Raw genomic sequence first — 18,637 nt, forward strand, 5'->3', positions numbered from 1 at the left:
CACACACACACACACACACACACACACACACACACACACGGAGTCTCCTTTTAGACTCTTCTTTTCATAGTTTGCTTGAAGAATTGCACAGAAGTCATCCAAAAGACCTGAAACATTTCTGCTTGAATTAGTTAAGCCTTATATTCATTTATTCAACACAGATTTCTCCAGCACTCCCTCTGCGCCAAGCCCCAGGCTAGGATCTGGGGGTCCACATAGAGCAGATCCAGTTGCTCACCACCTGGAGGTGTACTGTGGTGGCTAAATTAACATACCAAACCTGAGAGTCTGGCGTGGGAAGGGCTTCACTGTAAAGGTGTATATAGGATACTGCGGCACCCAGGAGGGCTCTACCTGTGTGTGACAGCGAGAACTCAGGGATGGCTTCCCAAAGGGGCATACCTCCAGCTACCTGAACTTAACTGCTACTTTTTGTTTTTTAAGAAGTATTTCCTCAAGTTCTACAAGATGATTTATGTGATTTGCTTTTTCTTGTGCTAAAAATCCAACTTTGAATTTTATTCTCATTAAAGGCAACAAGTTAACCTCATTTTTCAAATCTCAGGTCACATAGTTGACTTACTTTGGCTATTATTCTCTTGGGATGATGTTTCTTCATTATTTGACCTCGATCTGTAACTTTCTAGAGTGTGCTCTGAAATTTCATTTTCTGCAGGAAGAGAAAATGGTTATTGAATTCTGGTGCACAGAGCATCATCTGTATTCAGAGCTGTACGTTTTGAGTAAGAGCATACCTGTTTTTATACCATAGTGGGCTTATCGCTCCCTCCCCCATACCTCATGTCCTCATTCGTTCAACAAATCATTTTTTATTCTCTACTATGATTCCTGCAGGCACTGTGCCAGGCAGTATAAGAGCTGCGGAAGTCAATTGACCACAGATTAGAATCAAGTACTGTCTTTTGGGAAGAAACAATTCCAGTAGCCCTTAAAGAGGTATGGGGGTGAAGTATCAACGGGAGATTTCGAAACAATAGTATGGCATTTGCCTATTGTGCAGATACAGCTGGAAAGCCAGACCCTGTGTTTAGGTATATTTATGATGAAAATGTTAGTGCATCTGAATATCTCGAGACATTGATATTAAACTAGGAGAAGTGGTACTTTTAAGAGGGTCATAGCCGTTCAAAGATGTAGTATTTTGCCATGGGACATCATGATTTCTCTGTTACTAGAGGTTTTCAAGCCGTATGTGGCTGAATCAGCAGTGTCCAAGATCACCAGAATGCAAGTCATGCGTGTAATTTAAAAGTTTCTAGTGGTAAAAAAGTAAAAAGAGTAAAAAGAAGCAGGTGAAATGAATATGTTTTATTTAACTAGTAGATTCAATATAGTATTATTAGATGTATTCTTGTGTGTGTGTGTGTGTGTGTACTGAGCCTTCAAAGTTGGGTGTGTGTTTTATCCTTACAGCACCTCTCAAGAGCAACTAGCCACAGTTCATATGCTGACTAGCCATATTGTGGCTACTGTATTGAACAGCCCAGGTCTAAGTAACCACTCAGAATTAAAGAGGGGATTTAATCCTGGCACACATTTAGGGAATGAATATAGCAGGTGGTTATTCTGGGTAACTTCTAAGGTCCCTTCTGTTTCTGATATGTGTTGAGTCTGTATTTTAGTAGATATCTTCCATGCTAGCTAAGTAATTTTGTTTTTGTTTCCAATGAAATAAACTTTTAAATCGGAATGCTTAGGGAAAATTACTAACGTATGGTTGACGGAGGCTGAGTGCATTCTTAGAGTGTAAGAATGGGACCCAAAACAGTCTATTATATTCAACCTTTGATTGACCATTCCTAGAATAGGAGCTCCTTAAGAGCAGGGACTTGGTCTCTCTGGTTGGCAGATGTGTCCCCAATGCCTGGAAGAGTGCCTGGTACACAGCAGGTGCTCAATGAATGCTTATTGAATGAATGAATGAATGAATGAATATGCTATTTGCTGTCTTTTTGTGAGTAGAAGCCTCCACAGTTTAATGCCAATTCCTGGAGCTACTCTAGTTTCTCTTGGTCGTGCACTCTGTAACTATAGTTCCTGGAGAATCACATCCTGTGTTTACTGCGAAACAAACGGTTGCTTATTTGAATGACAACACTCATCAAATAGATAGTACAGCATTGAATGGAAAAGCTTTAATTGACAGAATTTCCCTTTGGGCTGGCCAATTGTTTGAGCATCTTGTAGCCTCCGTCAGGTTCTCTGCCCACTCACCTTTTTTCCATATGACATGTGCTTTCCGAATCTTCATGATGAAGAGCTGGACGATGATGAAGAGAATGAAAATGAGGAAGGAGACGAGGCTCAGTAGCAGGATGCCGCTCTTCTTCCTCGTCAGTCCCACAAACTGACGATTCGCTTCTAGAAGGAAAATGAAAGGATTTTAGACAGGTCAGCGGCTTGTTTTTTTTCTTTTTTCTTTTTGTCACTGAGGAATATACACAGTATTTGCAAAATATAGTAGAGGCTGATACACAGCTGAGAGGAAGAGACGACAGAGAGCTTTACCCTGAAAGTAAAGAGATTCGTGTCATTTATTCTCTGAAAACAAGCAAGCAGGGATACAAACAGACAAAGCAATTGTGCGGGATGATTTGAAAAAGGTTTTTAAGTTACATAGATATCGAGCTAGTTATTTTTCATTTCTAGTGGAAACGTGAGAATATTAAATTATAGTCAGGGGATTCAAATCAGATGTAAGGAATGAGTTTTCAGCAAAGTGTAGTTAAGTAGCAAGAGAGCTCGTTAAGGAGTTTGTGAAACTATGCAAACAAAATGAAATTTCATTAATCTTGGCTAGGTTAAATGCGGTCGTCCATGAAGGCATCTGGAGATAAACCAGATGAGCTCTTAAAGATTCTTCTAGAATTCTGATTCTACGGGCTCTAATTTTGCTAAATGTCATTCACGGTCCCTGTCATGTCAACCAACAAGCCATTGAGGAGTGTCAGCTACGCGTAGAACATTGTGCTTAGAGCTGCATAAGGCACAGTCCCTATGTTTTCGGGAGAGTTTTCTATATATGCAAACAAACAAGTTAATAGAAACAAACAGAATTAAGATATCTGTGCCAAATTCTAGACCCACGTGTGTTAATATAATGACGTGTTCAGGGATTCTGAGGCAGGAGTGGTGCCTGAGTTGGTCAGGAGAGTGTTCGGTGAGGATCTTGGCCTTGAAGGAGGGGTAAGGAGAGGAGTGATGCGGACTTTTCCTTTCATCAGGGCAGTTAGGGTAAACAAGGGCAGGGCAATCAAAATGGGATGAAGTTTTCAGAGAAAAATGTGTATTCTGGTCAGGACCTTATAGAGACAGGACTGCAGAGGTAGGTGGTAGAGGACACCTTATGGAGGGTTGAGGGCTCACATTCCGTGCTGTGGACTGTGAACCATAGCAGTTTTCTGAACATAGGTGTGAAGAGTGCAAAGGGATGTTTTGATAGTAGGTGCTGAAAATGCACAGCAAGGGGAGAAACTAAAGTTACAATACTTCCAGCAGGACACGATGAGGCTCTGCCTCGGGGACGCGGCAGTGATAGTGGACAAAATACCTAAAAGAGAAGACTCCAAAGTCCTTGGGAACCTATTGATTTTATGTGTGTGTACACACACACACACATGCACAAGAGTGAAGGATGTCACCAAGGTTTGGGGCCTATGTGATGCTTTGGACAAGCTGATTTTGTGGGAAAAAGTGCTGTTCAATTTTTAGACATGTTGAGTTTGAGGAGATGACCGAAAATTCAGCCAGAGATGTGTGGGAAATGGAATGAAACAGGGACTAATGCTCTGGAGAATGTTCTGGAAATGCAGGTATGGAAATCTTCTGCCTGGTGGCAACAGAAACAATCTTGGGAATGGGAAAACTCTTTAAGCATTAAGGCAATAACCAAGGATGGAGAAGTAAAATCAAATCTACATAGAAGAAGTCAGAAGAGGAAGGGACATGAGCTAACGGACATGAGAAGGAGTGGTTAGCAAAAGTAACAGGACCAGGCAGAGTATGTCAAGGAAGCCGGAGAGACAACTGAGTAAACGGACAGGGAGTGACTGACCAATAGAAAGGTCAAAAATAATGAGGACTGAAAAAGGCTATTGGATGTATTGATTAAGAGGTTAAAACATCAAGTGTTTATGCTAAATAAATGAGTGGTGGGAACACTTACCGGTGGCCAAGTGAGAAACTTGAGTGGTTTGTTCTTCCTCTTCCTTGTCAATCTCTGAGGTACTAGAATCTTCCATTACTGCAACTAAGGTGAAAGTAAGACATGATACATACATATGACTATGTATGTGCCGTGTAGTGTGTATATATGCACAGAGTCATCCCAAAGCAGCTTTGGAAACCAAATTAAGTGATCCTCATTAAAAAAAACAACAATGAGGTCATTAGTTCATACTGACTTCTTCCAAAAATAGTTGCAAATGGTCAGGATCAGTTTGCCTTTTTTTAAGGTAAATGTTTATTGAACACTACTCTGTGCCAGGCCTTAAACTGACCATTTGGTATATATTCCTCTACAGCTCTGAGCAAACAGAGGTTTTGAAGAGTTAAGTAAATTGTCTAAAGTCCTACAGCAAATAAGTGGCAGAGCCAATGCTGAGACTCAGAACCCCAAATTTCAGCCAGTGTTTCATGCTTCCTTCCTGAATCAGGCCTTCCAGTTGAGACAGTTTTAGGTGCTTCAGGATAGCAAGTGAACTCTGAAGAATGGCATCCCAAGCCTGATGGATAGAAAACCCATAGCCCGAAATGCACAGAGCAATGATTTTTATGTTGAAAGTCAGCACAGTTGTCATTCAAACCTATGCTTGCTTCCCCCTTAGAAGTGGGATGTACTATGATGATTTTTGCTAGGTAAGAGAAATTATAAAAATGAGATCTTTTTTTCCGATTTTGTTGTTTATCTTCCCTTTTTTTTTTTCCTCTGCCGTCTCCTGGTTTTTAGCCCATTGCACAGCGCCACGATGTGGACCCCAAGGGGAATGAAACCACCCCTTCTGTTGAAAATGGGTATTATTAACAGTAATAAAATTGTAGAAATTGAAAGCTGAAAGGAATTTTAGAAGCCATAGTTCTTAAATCTTAAATGAAAAAGCAGAGGAGAAAATTGAGTTATTCAGTAGCGGTGTAAACCAATTTAAAGACAACTAGATTCTAAACATGTTTAAAAATATTGGATTATTAAAGCAAATGAGGTGGTAGTTCCACTTCATAATATTTTCCGTTTCCATCGCCCTGCAGAAAAAGTATGTATGTATGTGTGGTACATATGTACTTATCAGTGTTTAAAGAACCTAAACATTTACTTTTCAGAGTTATTCACGATAAACATTTTAAAAATGTGATCTCCTACTCAGAACTATGAACATGATGGCGATATGAAAGCACTTCTCCCACCACATGGCATTTTTATAGAGACACTATTTGAAACAGAAAGGGGACATATAGGAATGTATGCCTTTCTGGATGAGGCCTGTCTTGCTCAAAGCACCATGACAACGGCATGCATGCATTCATTCATTCATCCATTCATTCATTCACACTGCATTTTGTGAGTATCTGCTATTGCCAGATGCTATGCTAGGTAAAATACAAAGATAAGTTAAATATATGATCATTGCCCAGAGCTAACCATCTAGTGCTTTACTGTCTAAAAAAGCTGGTATTATAATCCAGGTGTTCTAAATTCTCCATTTATAGTTCAATCCTGTTATCAAAAACTATCTGAGTTCTTGACAACCAAGTAAGTGGTAAGCCTTCAAGGGTGATTTTGTTATTCAATGACAAACACCAAAACTCCAGATTCTGCTTTTTGCTCTTTGTTGTTACCATGTCTTTATTTTGTGTTTGGTCTGTTCTAGATGGAAAAACAAGTCTCCTATAAATGAATTCAGCATTGCCTTTTACCACAGAGGAATTCAAATGTCACAGTTGTGTGTGTGTGTGTGTGTGTGTGTGTGTGTGTGTGTGAGAGAGAGAGAGAGAGAGAGAGAGAGAGAGAGAGAGAGAGAGAGAACTTACAAGGTGTTAGTTACCCTGAAGCCCATCCCACTAACTGATAGGGTGCTTCTCCAGGTCACCATGACGCTGGAGTCAGTTGCAAGGGGTCCTCTATGGTCTTATTACAAATTAAAAGAAAAAAATGAAAACTTAGAATTGGAAAAGTGACCTTCCCAAAGAGGCATAATTTTTTTTTTTTAAGTTTTAATGTTTTTCGATACTTACCGGTACTAGTGGACTGCTGAGGGTCTTGAGAGGATGGAGAGCTTGTCTCCAGGGCAGCTGAAACTGTCTCTTGATCAGTAACTAGAAAAGGGGAAAAACAAAATTCTGCAACTACAGAGAGCAATTTTACCCACATTGTGCTCAGTACAATAGGTTGGAGAATGTATCTGGCTGCTACCTGTTTGTGGAGGTTCTGCAGCAACCTCAGAATTGTGTGTTCTCCAGCTCTTGCTCTGGTGTTTGAATCTGTGTCCCATTGATTTCCATCTGCTAAGCTGCCTGGCTTAGAAGTGCAGCGGGCTGGACCTCCATGGAGTGGTGCCTTCGGCAGTGGTGGGCAAAGACTATTCGCCACCTTTATCTGTATCCATCTGCCTATCAATCCCTCTGTCTATCTATCCAAGCACATATCTACCTGCTTATTTATTAGGTGGCTTTGCAGACAGTCTCAGACTGGGTTGAATTCCAGTGCCGCTCCTTGCCTGCTGCTGAGTGAGTCTGGACAAGGTTCTTAATCTCTCAGATGCTCAGTTTTCTCTTACCTGTAAAATGGAGATACTAACACATGTACCTCTTGGAGTTTTTTGGTGAGAATAAATGATTTCATTTGAATAACATGTTTAGCACAACACCTGGCTATTTATTAAGCACAGTGCTTACTACATGCTATTGTATGATATAAAACAATGTTTAGGAATGTTTCCAGAGGTTCAGCTTAGCATAGATTTGACCAGTCAATGAACAGGCCTGTAACCACGGAGCTTATAAAAATGGTGCCTATTAATTTACAAATATTGCTACTGATATGTAATATCTTTATGGAATCTACAAGTGTTTCTCAGCCTTTTATTTAATCAAAGAATTTTCTGTGGTTTTGAAAATTATTTTCTTAATCAAACATTAAAGTTTTTTGAAAACTATGAATATGCCTGAATCACGTGCCAAGGGCTCTGAGAAAAGAAGAACCACTTAGGAAACACTGGAGAAATAGTAATATAGATGATAAGTAAGCTCTGTGGCCACAAGGAAGCCAGAGAAACCTGAAGAAAGAGTAGAGCTGCTGGCAATGAAGAGAAGGAAAAGCTTGAAGGCAAGTCAAACAGAAGTGCTGGAAGCAAATTATAAGACGAGCATAATATGGCAACTACTGGGGACATGTAGGATAAAATTTGTCAGTCATGACTAAGATCTAGAATAATGTATACTATGTGAATTCAGATAACCATATAGTTATGTACAAAACAGGTTATATATATTATATGCACTACATATATTATACACATTGTATATATTGTGTATATGCCATAGTGTATATATACAATTGTGCATATATGTACAATAGTCTGTGTATGTGTGTGTATATATTTATATATATATACACACACACACATACACACACACTGGCGTTTGTATTTGATTTATCCTCTATTTAGCAAAACTGCTAAATAGATTCATTTAGACTGAATGTTGTTTTGATTAAGTGGATACTGGTACATGATGATTTATCTCCCTGGTTGGTTAGAATGTTATAGACCTCTGCTATCCAATATGGTATCCACCAGCTATACTGATTATTTAAATTTAAATTAATAACAAGTAATATTAAAAATCTACTTCCTCAGTTGCACTAGCCACATTTCAAGTTAGAGTTTTGGAAAACCTGTATCTACCACTGTGAACTTGACAGGTTCCAAATATTTAGGCTTCTGATGAGATTAGTGATGATATTAATGGATGTGATTTTGTTACTGAAATGTGCCCACATTTGAAAGATTTGTATCAATCAATGAATCAGTATTCTCCAAATGACCAAGGCATGATGTTAGGAATAGTGCCTGGATCATTTAAATAGCAAATTTGTTCGTTGGATTTTAATGTAACAAGAGTATGAAAAGTTCATTGACATGGTTCTAGAGTCCACAGAGCAGCTAACCTTAAAGAAACTACCTCTTGTCGAGTTTTAGTGTAGCGTTGAAGAAGCGTATCCACAATTATCTGAAAAGGCTATTCCAATACTTTTCCCTTTTCCAACTTGGTGTGAGGCTTAATATTTTTATATAGTTTAAGCAAAACAACATATTACAAGAGCTTGAATGCAGAAGTTATGAGAACCTATTTCTATTAAACCAGATAGTAAAAAGATTTTTAGGGCTTCCCTGGTGGCGCAGTGGTTGAGAGTCTGCCTGACGAGGCAGGGGACACAGGTTCGAGCCCTGGTCTGGGAGGATCCCACATGCCGCGGAGCAACTAGGCCCGTGAGCCATGGCCACTGAGCCTGCGCGTCCGGAGCCTGTGCTCCGCAACGGGAGAGGCTGCGATAGTGAGAGGTCCCAACACAGCAAAAATAAATAAATTAATAAACTCCTACCCCCAACTTCTTCTTTAAAAAAAAAAAAAGATTTTAAAAATCTTTCTGTTTTTTGGCATTGCAAAATATATATATTTTGGCATTGCAAAATATATTTTTTTCCATAAAAATATGCCATTTCTCTTTATATGAAGTAGGTTAATTCTTTTAAAAATAAATAAGTAAACATTGTTCCTACCATGCAGAGTGTGGAGATGAGAGGGTCAGAATCCTTATTGTAAATATGTTTCTGAGCATCCTCAGCTAGCAAACTTTTACTTGTCGGATTTCTAGCATCTGTTGGTCCATGTAGGAGCTAGTCAAAGAGAAATATTCATAGGCAGTTGGAAGCACCAACAGGTGATCCTGGTGTTGTTCTGTGAACACTTACTGGGGATCTGGCAGTGGTGCTAAATAATTGACAGTCAGATCATAAATAAAAGTCAAGTTTTAGCCTGTTATTATTATTAGAAACATTTTATGGCTATGATCTTTAGTCCTATAGAACTATGGCCATCAAGGAGGGGAAACTGTGATTTCCCCTTCAGCAGTAATTTTTGTAGATGGCTTGAACAATTGCTGACAAGTAAAAATATGCTTTTTTGATATTGTTGATTCTTTTATTTAAAATCCGAAAGTCTTTCAGAAGCATTTAGATAAATAAAGCCTCATTTTCTCTTTGGCGACCCTCTCACATTCCCCACATGCTCCCTTGCACTGATGGGGGTGGAGGCTGGGGACCAGAATGAATGACAAAGAGGAAGGAGGGACTTCCCTGGTGGTCCGGTGGTTAAGACTCCGCCTTCCAATGCAGGGGGTGCAGGTTCAATCCCTGGTCTGGGAGCTAAGATCCCACATGCCTCACGGCCAAAAAACCAAAACATAAAACAGAAACAATATTGTAACAAATTCAATAAAGACTAAAAATTGTCCACAGTAAAAAAAAAAAAAATCTTAAAAAAACCCCCAAAAACAAAGAGGTAGGAATATTTGCGTCAGGTTACAGTACAGTCTGGTCTGTGGGTACTTGAGTCTTCTAAACCCAGCTTCCTCAAGACCTGCTTTTGGTTTGATGAGAAAGTGAACGGTGGCGAGCACGGGGTAGTGAGCGAGGAGCTGTTAGCCACAGCGCCAGCGCCCACAGGGCAGCGTGACAGTTTTCCCACGGAGAGGTTCTCGTTAACAAGTGCCTTTCCTCATTGGTTAGTTCATTTGATAAAGAGCTTTTTCAACAAATGCACTGTCACCCAACAGCTTCCTCCTTCACTAGTGTGAGTGAATTCTTATCCTCCAGGAATCTCTTTTCTCACTAAGAAGAACTTTTATAAAGTAATGAAGGTCGGACTCTTATTAATGATAGATGTGTGATTCATGCTTCTTTTCTTTTTTTTAAAGATTTTTTTGATGTGGACCATTTTTAAAGTCTTTACTGAATTTGCTTCTGTTTTATGTTTTGGTTTTCTGGCCGTGAGGCATGTGGGATTTCAGGTCCCCGACCAGGAATCGAGCCCGCGCCCCCTGCATTGGAAGGCGAAGTCTTAACCACGGGACCGCCAGGGAAGTTCCCATGCTGCTTCTTATAGGATACTTCTTGGCTCAAAAAGTTTTATATAGTTTTTAAATTACTTCTTAAACTTTTGGTGAAGGAATCAGAGAAGAGGGATTCTGAAAATGAAGGCAACTCCTCTTCACATTCAATGTTTGATGTTTTTTTCTTTTTCTTTTTATTATTCTTATTTTTTGGTGCTCTGCTCAGAATATTAACATGGGTAAACTGAAATCTCCAAAACGGTCGTAACAAAATAAATCTAAAGCATAATCATGACTTAATGTGACTACGTGAGTGTTATAGTAACATAAAATGATATTGACAAGTTTAGATTTATTTCAGTTAGTATTGTCTCCTTTTGGGTTACGTACAGAGAGGTAGTATGCTTCACATGATCTCTCCAAACACATGACTGCAATAAAACTATTTAAGGTCAAGCGATGCCAGCTGTCATGATCAAAAAGCGGCCATGACACTGTTTGCATATGGCACTCTGCTAGGCTTTCTGTACAACGGGGGTTCCCCTCAGTGTTGGAACAGTTGCAACCCTGTTGGCTAGCGGGAGACATTTCAATCATTAAAGGAATTTGCTATTAAAGAAAGCTTTGTTGACCTGAGCTCACTCTGAAGGACTTTCCCTAACCCATTTAATTTTGTTGGATAGTGTAATATAAAGGTAAATTTAAAATAATTAAAGACAGTCTTTGGTGGTTCTTACCCAAATCTTCAAACCGGTAAGGGGCTACCAGTTTTCTTCCTTGCAGGCCTTTGTGTCGGACGATGCAGCTCGCTGTTGAGTTTTTGCCATATGTGTGGACTCTGAGTGTGCTGGTGCTATTACACTTCTTCCCATCAGTTTCATATTCATGGTGGGTTTCACCTATGGAGCAATTGAAAGAGGCGTGTGAGGTTGTGGCTGTTTAATGCTGTTGGACGTGTTTGCGTCTCTGAGAGACCAATGGCCTTGACATCTTGGCAAACCTGTTAGACTTCTAACCTCACTCTAACTTCCCCCAGCTGCCCGGGACGTGCTTGACCCTAGTCCCAAAGAGAAGCAGATGAACAAGAGTGGATAAGTTTCTATAAACCCTGCACTACTGGAAAAAAAAAAATCCAAAGCTTATCATGTTTACACGGAAAAAGCCTAATGTTGTGAAACACAAAGGCCCAAGACCTTACTCAAGTTGAATGAATAAGGCAAATTAAAGGAGAGGTCCAGAATTGGCACTGGACTGAATCTATGGTTACATAAAATCGAATGGAATGTCTGTTGAAATGTAAACAAACTAGAAATAGTTCCCAAGCACCACAGTTGGTTCTCCTGCTTCAGTTAAAAGGCTCAAAGCTTAGATTCTCTGTTACCAAAATATTTTTGTCTGTCGTGGGCAGTATGACATAGTACTCCACGGTATAAGCAAGTTCATATATGTTCCAATTACATGTATTATGTTAAATGTATTTTTATTTATTTATTTATTTTTGGCTGCGTTGGGTCTTTGTTGATGCGTGCAGGCTTTCTCTAGATGCGGCGAGCTGGGGCTACTCTTGGTTACAGTGCGCTTCTCTTGCTGCAGAGCACGGGCTCTAGGGCGTGCAGGCTTCAGTAGTTGTGGCTCGCGGGCTCTAGAGCACAACCTCAGTAGTTGTGGCGCACGGGCTTAGTTGCTCCGCGGCACGTGGGATCTTCCCAGACCAGGGCTCGAACCCATGTCCCCAGCACTGGCAGGTGGATTCTTAACCACTGCGCCACCACGGAAGTCCCTGTTAAATCGTATTTTTAATTTTATGCCTGCTACAAAGTTTATGCTCAGAGGTAATAGCTATATTGTACCTTTTATTTTATGAAATGTTATGAAGCCATAATAAATATTCCATTTTAGGTTTCTACCTTGTTTTAAACAAAAACATGTAACCATGTTATTTGTGTAGAGGCTTTCAAGAGTAAGGCATGGTATCGATTGGTTAGTAAGGATAATTTGTCTTGAAACAACTGATGAAATATCGAAGGGTGGCCCCTTCTGCCACCAGAGGGTGCCAGAACCTTGAAAAATTCCTTAGGCACATAAGCGGGGAGGAAAACAAAGGAGGAAAGAGAGCCATTTCTTCACTTACCTTGGATCTCCATGTCATCCCCTAAGAGCCAGGTTATCCGTGGAGGGGGCTTACTTCTCACAGTGGAGCATTTCAGTAGGACATGTTCTCCATTTTGCATTCTAACGGAAACTTCCAAGGTTGGCTTGACAGGAGTTGCTAGAAGAAAATTGATTTTTCTTTTCTTAATTAGCTGGTCTATAGATATCAGCAAAGCACAGAGCCTAATAATCTGCAGGGATCATTGCAGGGGATGGGGTCTAAATAATGGGCGTATTTTTTTACTTGACCTTTCTCAGAATATAGTTAAAGGGCTTTTAGGTACTTGGAAAGCTACTCTGGCTGTAATCAGAATGTTTGTCGCCCAGTGTGTGATTAGTCTCCAGAAATTCCCAGGCAGACTTTGTTACAACAGTAATTATTAAACGTTATATATGAATGTATTTGGTTGGTAGAACACTAAGTGAGGAATAGAGGCGTGAATTCTAGTCCTGTCTCTGTCACCAGCTATTGTAAGCGCTTGGGTAAATCCCACAACTTCTTGGTCTATCAGTTTCCTTGTCTGTGACATGACTGGTTTATGGTCTCGTTGTTTCAGGTCTAAACTTTCATGAGTCTAGGACTCACCTCAACGAACGTTACCTCTGTCCCCTCCTAACATCAAAGATGCATTTCTCTTTTAAAGGGCCCACCGGCCCTTTTTCTACTCCTGTCTTGGAAATCCTTTTCAGTTAGGCTTACTTCTTCCTCTTCCCTGGTCCAGAACTGCACTCTTTCATGTTGATTTACTCATTCATCCGCCATTGAGACATTATGAGGTCAGTTCCAAGTATGCACTAGATGCCTTAGATGCTAGCAATGCAAATAAGGAAAAGGTAAGGCCCGCCAAGGAGCTATAGTCTGGCGATGGGCTCAGCCCCTAACCTGTTAATTGAAAGGCTAAGTGCTAAGTGCAATGATAGCGGTAGGCATGGGGTGTTATGAGAGCTCAGTAGGGCACACAGTCAGTCTGAGCCCGAGTGGTATTTGCGGTGGCCAGTAAGGTGGGGAGAAGGTGATCCCTAAGCTGAGTCACATGGGTTCTCAAAACCCCTAGGGAGCCACTCCTTCCTAGAGACTTAGTCAACATGCCTTTACTTTACGGCAGGTACCACACTAATAATTCAAGAAGAGAAGCCTAAGAAATTCTTTGTGTGACATGTGGGTTTATGTTATTTAGAGAGCAATAAAAAGCAGTGTTTTTAATTGATCTGTTCTGCCATGAAAAGCAAAAAGGTAAAGATAGTGAGACTTACGCTGAACACAGCTGACCATCTGCAGAACTGAGCAAGTTCCAACCCATCGGGAGCTGTCGCTTCCTATCCATGCCTCCCGATCCCACACCCACCCACCCGCAGCAGAAGAGAGGAACTTGTTTTGTAGAGGATGTGAGCTGATTGTCCAGTGCAGTTACATCTGAACTCATGCCATCTTAGGATGTGCTGTCAGAAGTTTCTGCTTGATGTCCGTATGTGTTTTGTGCCTTCCTAAACTAGTGTGCAAACTCCTTGTGGGCAGACTTTGTGACTAATTCATCTTTGATTCTCTGCAGACTAGCACAGCGCCTGACACAGAGTCGCGGCTCATCCAGTACTAGTTTTCTTTCCTTTTAGTTCCCTGCAGAGAAAATTTAGTTGATGCCAAAGACAGATTTCACAAATTCACATTTTAGTCTGGGGCTTGCCACTCAAAATGCTGTTTTCCTTTCAAAAGAGGGCAAAGGCGCCCAGGAAATGCCTTGCTCTAGGCAACATTTTTTAACTAAAATATTAAGTTTTAAAATGATGTATCACGTTCCTAAATATATTGTTCCCAGGCTGGGTTTACTGGCATTGGGACACCCACCTAACACGATCACTTTCACTTCCTTTGTTCTCACGGAGTTGCCGTAATGCAGACACTTGTACACGCCTTCATCTTGCTGTGTTACATTCAGCACGCTGATGGAGAGCTGATTGGAGGAGTAATGAAGAAGCTGGTATTTGGAATTTTTTAAACCTGTACAAGAGGGGAAAAGAGCTATTATGAGGAGAGAGATCAGATGAATGCAGACTCTCAGTGGATTGATTATTCACAGAAATAGCTTTTGATTTTCACACTTTAAAGGAACAAATGTCCCATCTTCAACTGAGCTGCTTTCCAAATTCTGGTGTTGCCAGCTGGAGGCCTTGAATAGTTCGAAGTTAGTTTAGGAAATGAAATATTTTGATCCTAGGATCTGTGAAATAAGCAATTTGCTTTATTTGTGCTTGTAGGAAATTAAGAGCCCTGTGCTGGCAAAGGGTTCAGGTTGCAGGAGGATATTAAATAATTTTTTTTTTTTACATTGTGGAAAACGCCCCACTAGGATTTATGTCTTTGAAATCTGATTCATTTGTGATTGTCTTGTCACAGTGTATGTGAAGAATGGAAAATAAATGCACTGATATTCATTGCTCCAGCTAGGTGCTTGTTATTTTTAATTTTTAAAAGTTCATTATTATTTGAAGTGTCCCAAAGATGACGACTTAGTCCTTCCAAATGTTTAAGGAATCGCCAAAACAAACAAACAAACCCCAACATAAAATCCCCCACAGCTCCAGAAAGTTCTAGCCAATAGCAAGTGTTCCTTTTGATTCTACCTTGACCTGGGATTTCCATCTCAGGTCAAAGGTCGCTTAGCAAATCAGAGGCTCCTTAAATGAATGGTTTTATTTGCTTCTTTTTTCTAATGTGAAGATGTATAATGTGAACAAGCCTAAACTAGTTAAATTGTGAATGGCTGACCAAGGAAGGTTGTTTCTCATCTGGAATAATTGTTGTGTGTCCTGGGACACTGATGTTACCTGAGCTGGAATTCAGGTGTTCTCAGTCTCAGCACTATGGACGTTTGAGTCCATAATTCTTTGTTGGGAGGGGAGACTACACTGTGCATTATGAGATGTTTAGCAGCATCCCTACTCACTAGAGTCCAGATCCCCTTGCCTCTCCCTAGTTATAACAACCAAAGCTATCTCCAGACATTGCCAAATGTCCCCCAGAGGGCAAAAAGTACCCTTGGTTGAGAACCAGCAAGCTAGATCAAGGCATCCTGTTGCAGAAATTTGAGAACGTCCATCTTCTCCCAGTTTACCCAAAACAAAGCAACGGAAAGCATTATTTAACAGAATTCTCTCTACTTAAATTTTCCTCTCAGAACTTTTAACAATTAATATCTACTTATTCTATCGGAATCTAGTTGATTTAGCTTAAAATAATATAGTTATTTCACATTGAACCTGTCAATATTTAATAACATTTTCAAAGCACATCAAATTTTTTTTAGAGGCTCTGCTTTTATAAAGCAGAATGAAATTTGCTGTGTTGGAGACTTTTCCAAACATTTGACAGTTAGGAGTATTAAATGGAGATATAAAATGGTCTCATAAAGGGGAGGGTTTCATAAAATCCTGCCCAAAGAGATGAACTAAGTAGACTATAATAGACTATTAAAAAAAAGTAACGACATGAGGTCACAGATCCTAGCTAAACTTATTGTGGTATCATTTTCCAACGTATACATATATCAAATCATTATGTTGTACACATTAAACTAATACAATGTTGTATGTCGATTATATCTTACTAAAATTGGGGGAACAAAGAGTCCTCTTCCATCTCAGGCATCTAAGACTCAATGTGTATTTCTGAGAGAGGAAGATTGCCCTCCTTTGCAAAGTAATACGTCCTGTCAATTCCTATCGCCTAGTGATCTAAAGGTTTTGTTAAGACCAACGAGAGAAGGGGAGCCATCTGGAAGGGGCTTTGAGATGTGGCTTTGGATTGCTCAGATGGAAAACAAAGCAGCTGGCTCCAGATGCGGGGTGATGTGTTTGCTGCCTGAGGACCAAGGGCCCCCAGGCTGTCAGTCTGCTACCCGTCTGTCATCATGCCGTTGGTGGTTTTCATGGTCGCTGAGAGTCAAAAAGTGACATGGGGGTGAGGTGGGTTGATGGAAACGTACTCTGTCATTTGAGCCCCCTTTAACCAACCATTTTGGTGGGGTTTCCATTTCAGACTTCCTGTCAGTAAAAGCAGCCAGGTGTGAAATAATAAGCTTCTGGGTGCTATTTACACGTCACAGTGGGCAGAGCCAAGCCCACCGTTTGGGTGACTCATGGCCGCTTTCTGTCCCACCAACCTGTCTGTCTGGAAAATCCCTCAGGCTGAGGCCTGGCAGTGATTTACTTTTCCTTCACTTACCGGAATGCTCACTGAAGAAAATGGTGAAGCCCGACGGGGCCAGCCACTGCAGGGAGGTGGTCTCCGCCTGAGAAATGACACACTTTAGAGTGAGTGTCTGGCCTTCCTCCACGGTGACGGTTTCCATGTGGTTGGTCTGAAAGGCCTCTGCAGAGGAAGAGAATTGGGGACAGTCAGGCTGGCACGGGCCACGCCACTCTCGAGCTGAGGCAGGGGTTTAGACCCAGTGCAACCTCATTCATCATTCGGTCATTTACTACACATTTCTTAGAGAAACAAAACGTAAGTCAGCACCAAAAAATGCGAGGAAGGGAGGGAACGCAGTGTGCAGGGGCAGTAAAGATGTCTCTTGAAAGAGATCTGAATGAAGGGGTGGGTTTTGGTGGGAAGACAGTTGAATGTCTATTAGGCATTTGCCCTGCCAGATGCCGGGAATTGTGTCTTCCATGTTACCAATGTTTAACATAACTTTCAAACTAACCCTCTAGAGGAAGAATTATTTTGCTCACTTGACGATGAGGGAGTAGAGGCTTAAGGTCATAGAGGTCCTGGGGCTGGCACCTGTGCCCACGTGTGCAGGCTTGCAAGCCCATGCTCACGTAACTAGGTCAGACTACCTAAGTGATGAGATCCCGGAAGACTCAGCCTTTCTGGACTCTGTTTATAAAACAGGCGACTTGTGTCTTCAAGTACAAATTGGGGGTCTTGGATTCTAAGAAAGAATGTTATTTCCCATCGGGCTCTTGCGAATTATGGAGCTGCCCATCACGGTGAGTAGGTACGCCCCACCCGCAGAAGGGCTTCTCCACCAGAGGGAAGATGTTCTCAGATCTCTTCCGATTTAATATTCCACAGCAGCGCTTTCCCCAGGCAAACGTGAGAGTCTAATTTCTCCAAATGACAAACCCCAGAGAATGAGAAACAATTGGTTCTAAGCAGCTACAAAGTTATCCTCCCAAAAAAGAAACTGATAGAAAAATAAATTGGCTTTACTGCCGATTTGGCACATTTATTGCCATTTGTTATTTCTTCAAGTTTTAAATTTAAAAAAATTTTTTTCCTGAGGACAATTCTTATCAGTGAAGGTACCAAACACTTCCATAAACAGAAGAATACTGTGAGGTTATAAAATATGAACCGCAAATGCAATGAGTTTTACTGCATCATCTTAAACCTTAAAAAAAAAAAGAAATAAAAAAAGAGAAGCAAGAAGGGAGTTTATTTCCTTGTGATAAATTTCAAATATTAGGAAAAGCGCTTTGGAGAGCTCTGGGAATTAACTGGTGCAGACTTTTTCGTTTGCTCCATTCCTCGGTCATTAATTTCAACCTGGCCTCTGGCAGTAAGAGCCCAGAATTACTGTATTGTATTCATATTGACTTTCATGGGAAAACAGTTTGTTTGAGTCCAAAGGGAAAACCACTCATATCATCAGCCAATACTGTGATGACCAACAAGGAATCCATAAAAAGAGATTATTTTCAAAAAAGCATTGAGTCATAGGCCAGAATCCTGCTTAGGCAGGTCGTTTGGAAATATTCTCATCTGTAAAATCAACCTATAATTGAGTAATAAGGCTAATATTAGTAGAGATGCTTTGAAATGACAGTGGAGTTTCTTCCAAGGTTAAGCAGCTTTTGAACCAAGAATCTGAATCTAGACCTAACTTGCATTGCTTTGTTCCATCGTGATTCTTGCTTTACTCTCTAGTTCTCATGCATTTATCTTGCTTTCCACAAACAGACTGAAGTTTCCAGAGGGCAATAACTATGTTTTCTATTTCTCCAAAATTCATTCCTTACAGAAACTATCCCAGTGTGAGCTTGGAAAGTAATGGTTTAATGCCAGCTTTCATGATGACACTATAACTTAGTAGGCAATGGATAGATATCTATGCTCTCCTATTGTTAGTAAGAATGCTGAGAGGCAGGAGGGAAGTTACTCCATAAATAAATGATAGAATAAAAACTAGTGTTAAGCAACATCCCCTGATTTCATCCTTCGGGCCAGAAATTGACACTGAGAAGTTTTGCCCATGTTCTTACCTTTGGTAAAATGATTCTCTAGACAGGAAGCCCACATCTGGGGAGAAGGGAGTGGCGAGAGTTGTCTGCTGCCTGTTTATGAATAAATGTTTCCCA

At 40.6% G+C, this 18,637-nt stretch overlaps 1 protein-coding gene across 2 annotated transcripts in view; it reads right to left on the reverse strand.

The window, feature by feature from the left end:
- CRTAM (cytotoxic and regulatory T cell molecule) overlaps positions 1–16,639 on the reverse strand; it is a 19,142-nt gene extending 2,503 nt beyond the window's left edge. The window contains exons 1-8 of one of the 2 annotated variants that reach the window (XM_027081859.1): positions 16,497–16,639; positions 14,121–14,273; positions 12,258–12,395; positions 10,864–11,025; positions 6,250–6,330; positions 4,187–4,270; positions 2,236–2,382; positions 584–670 (exon numbers count right to left, since the gene is read on the reverse strand). In XM_027081859.1, coding sequence (XP_026937660.1) covers positions 584–670; positions 2,236–2,382; positions 4,187–4,270; positions 6,250–6,330; positions 10,864–11,025; positions 12,258–12,395; positions 14,121–14,273; positions 16,497–16,623 — 979 coding nt within the window. In that variant the 5' untranslated portion in view covers positions 16,624–16,639. Of the gene's footprint in view, positions 1–583; positions 671–2,235; positions 2,383–4,186; positions 4,271–6,249; positions 6,386–10,863; positions 11,026–12,257; positions 12,396–14,120; positions 14,274–16,496 lie in introns of those variants that run through there. The other variant, XM_027081860.1, reaches the window with a different exon arrangement.
- Between the last annotated feature and the right edge of the window lie 1,998 nt (positions 16,640–18,637).

This window comes from Aethalodelphis obliquidens, unplaced genomic scaffold (assembly GCF_003676395.1).
Source record: "Aethalodelphis obliquidens isolate GAN/ISIS:26980383/991018 unplaced genomic scaffold, ASM367639v1 scaffold46, whole genome shotgun sequence".
Taxonomy (NCBI): domain Eukaryota; kingdom Metazoa; phylum Chordata; class Mammalia; order Artiodactyla; family Delphinidae; genus Aethalodelphis; species Aethalodelphis obliquidens.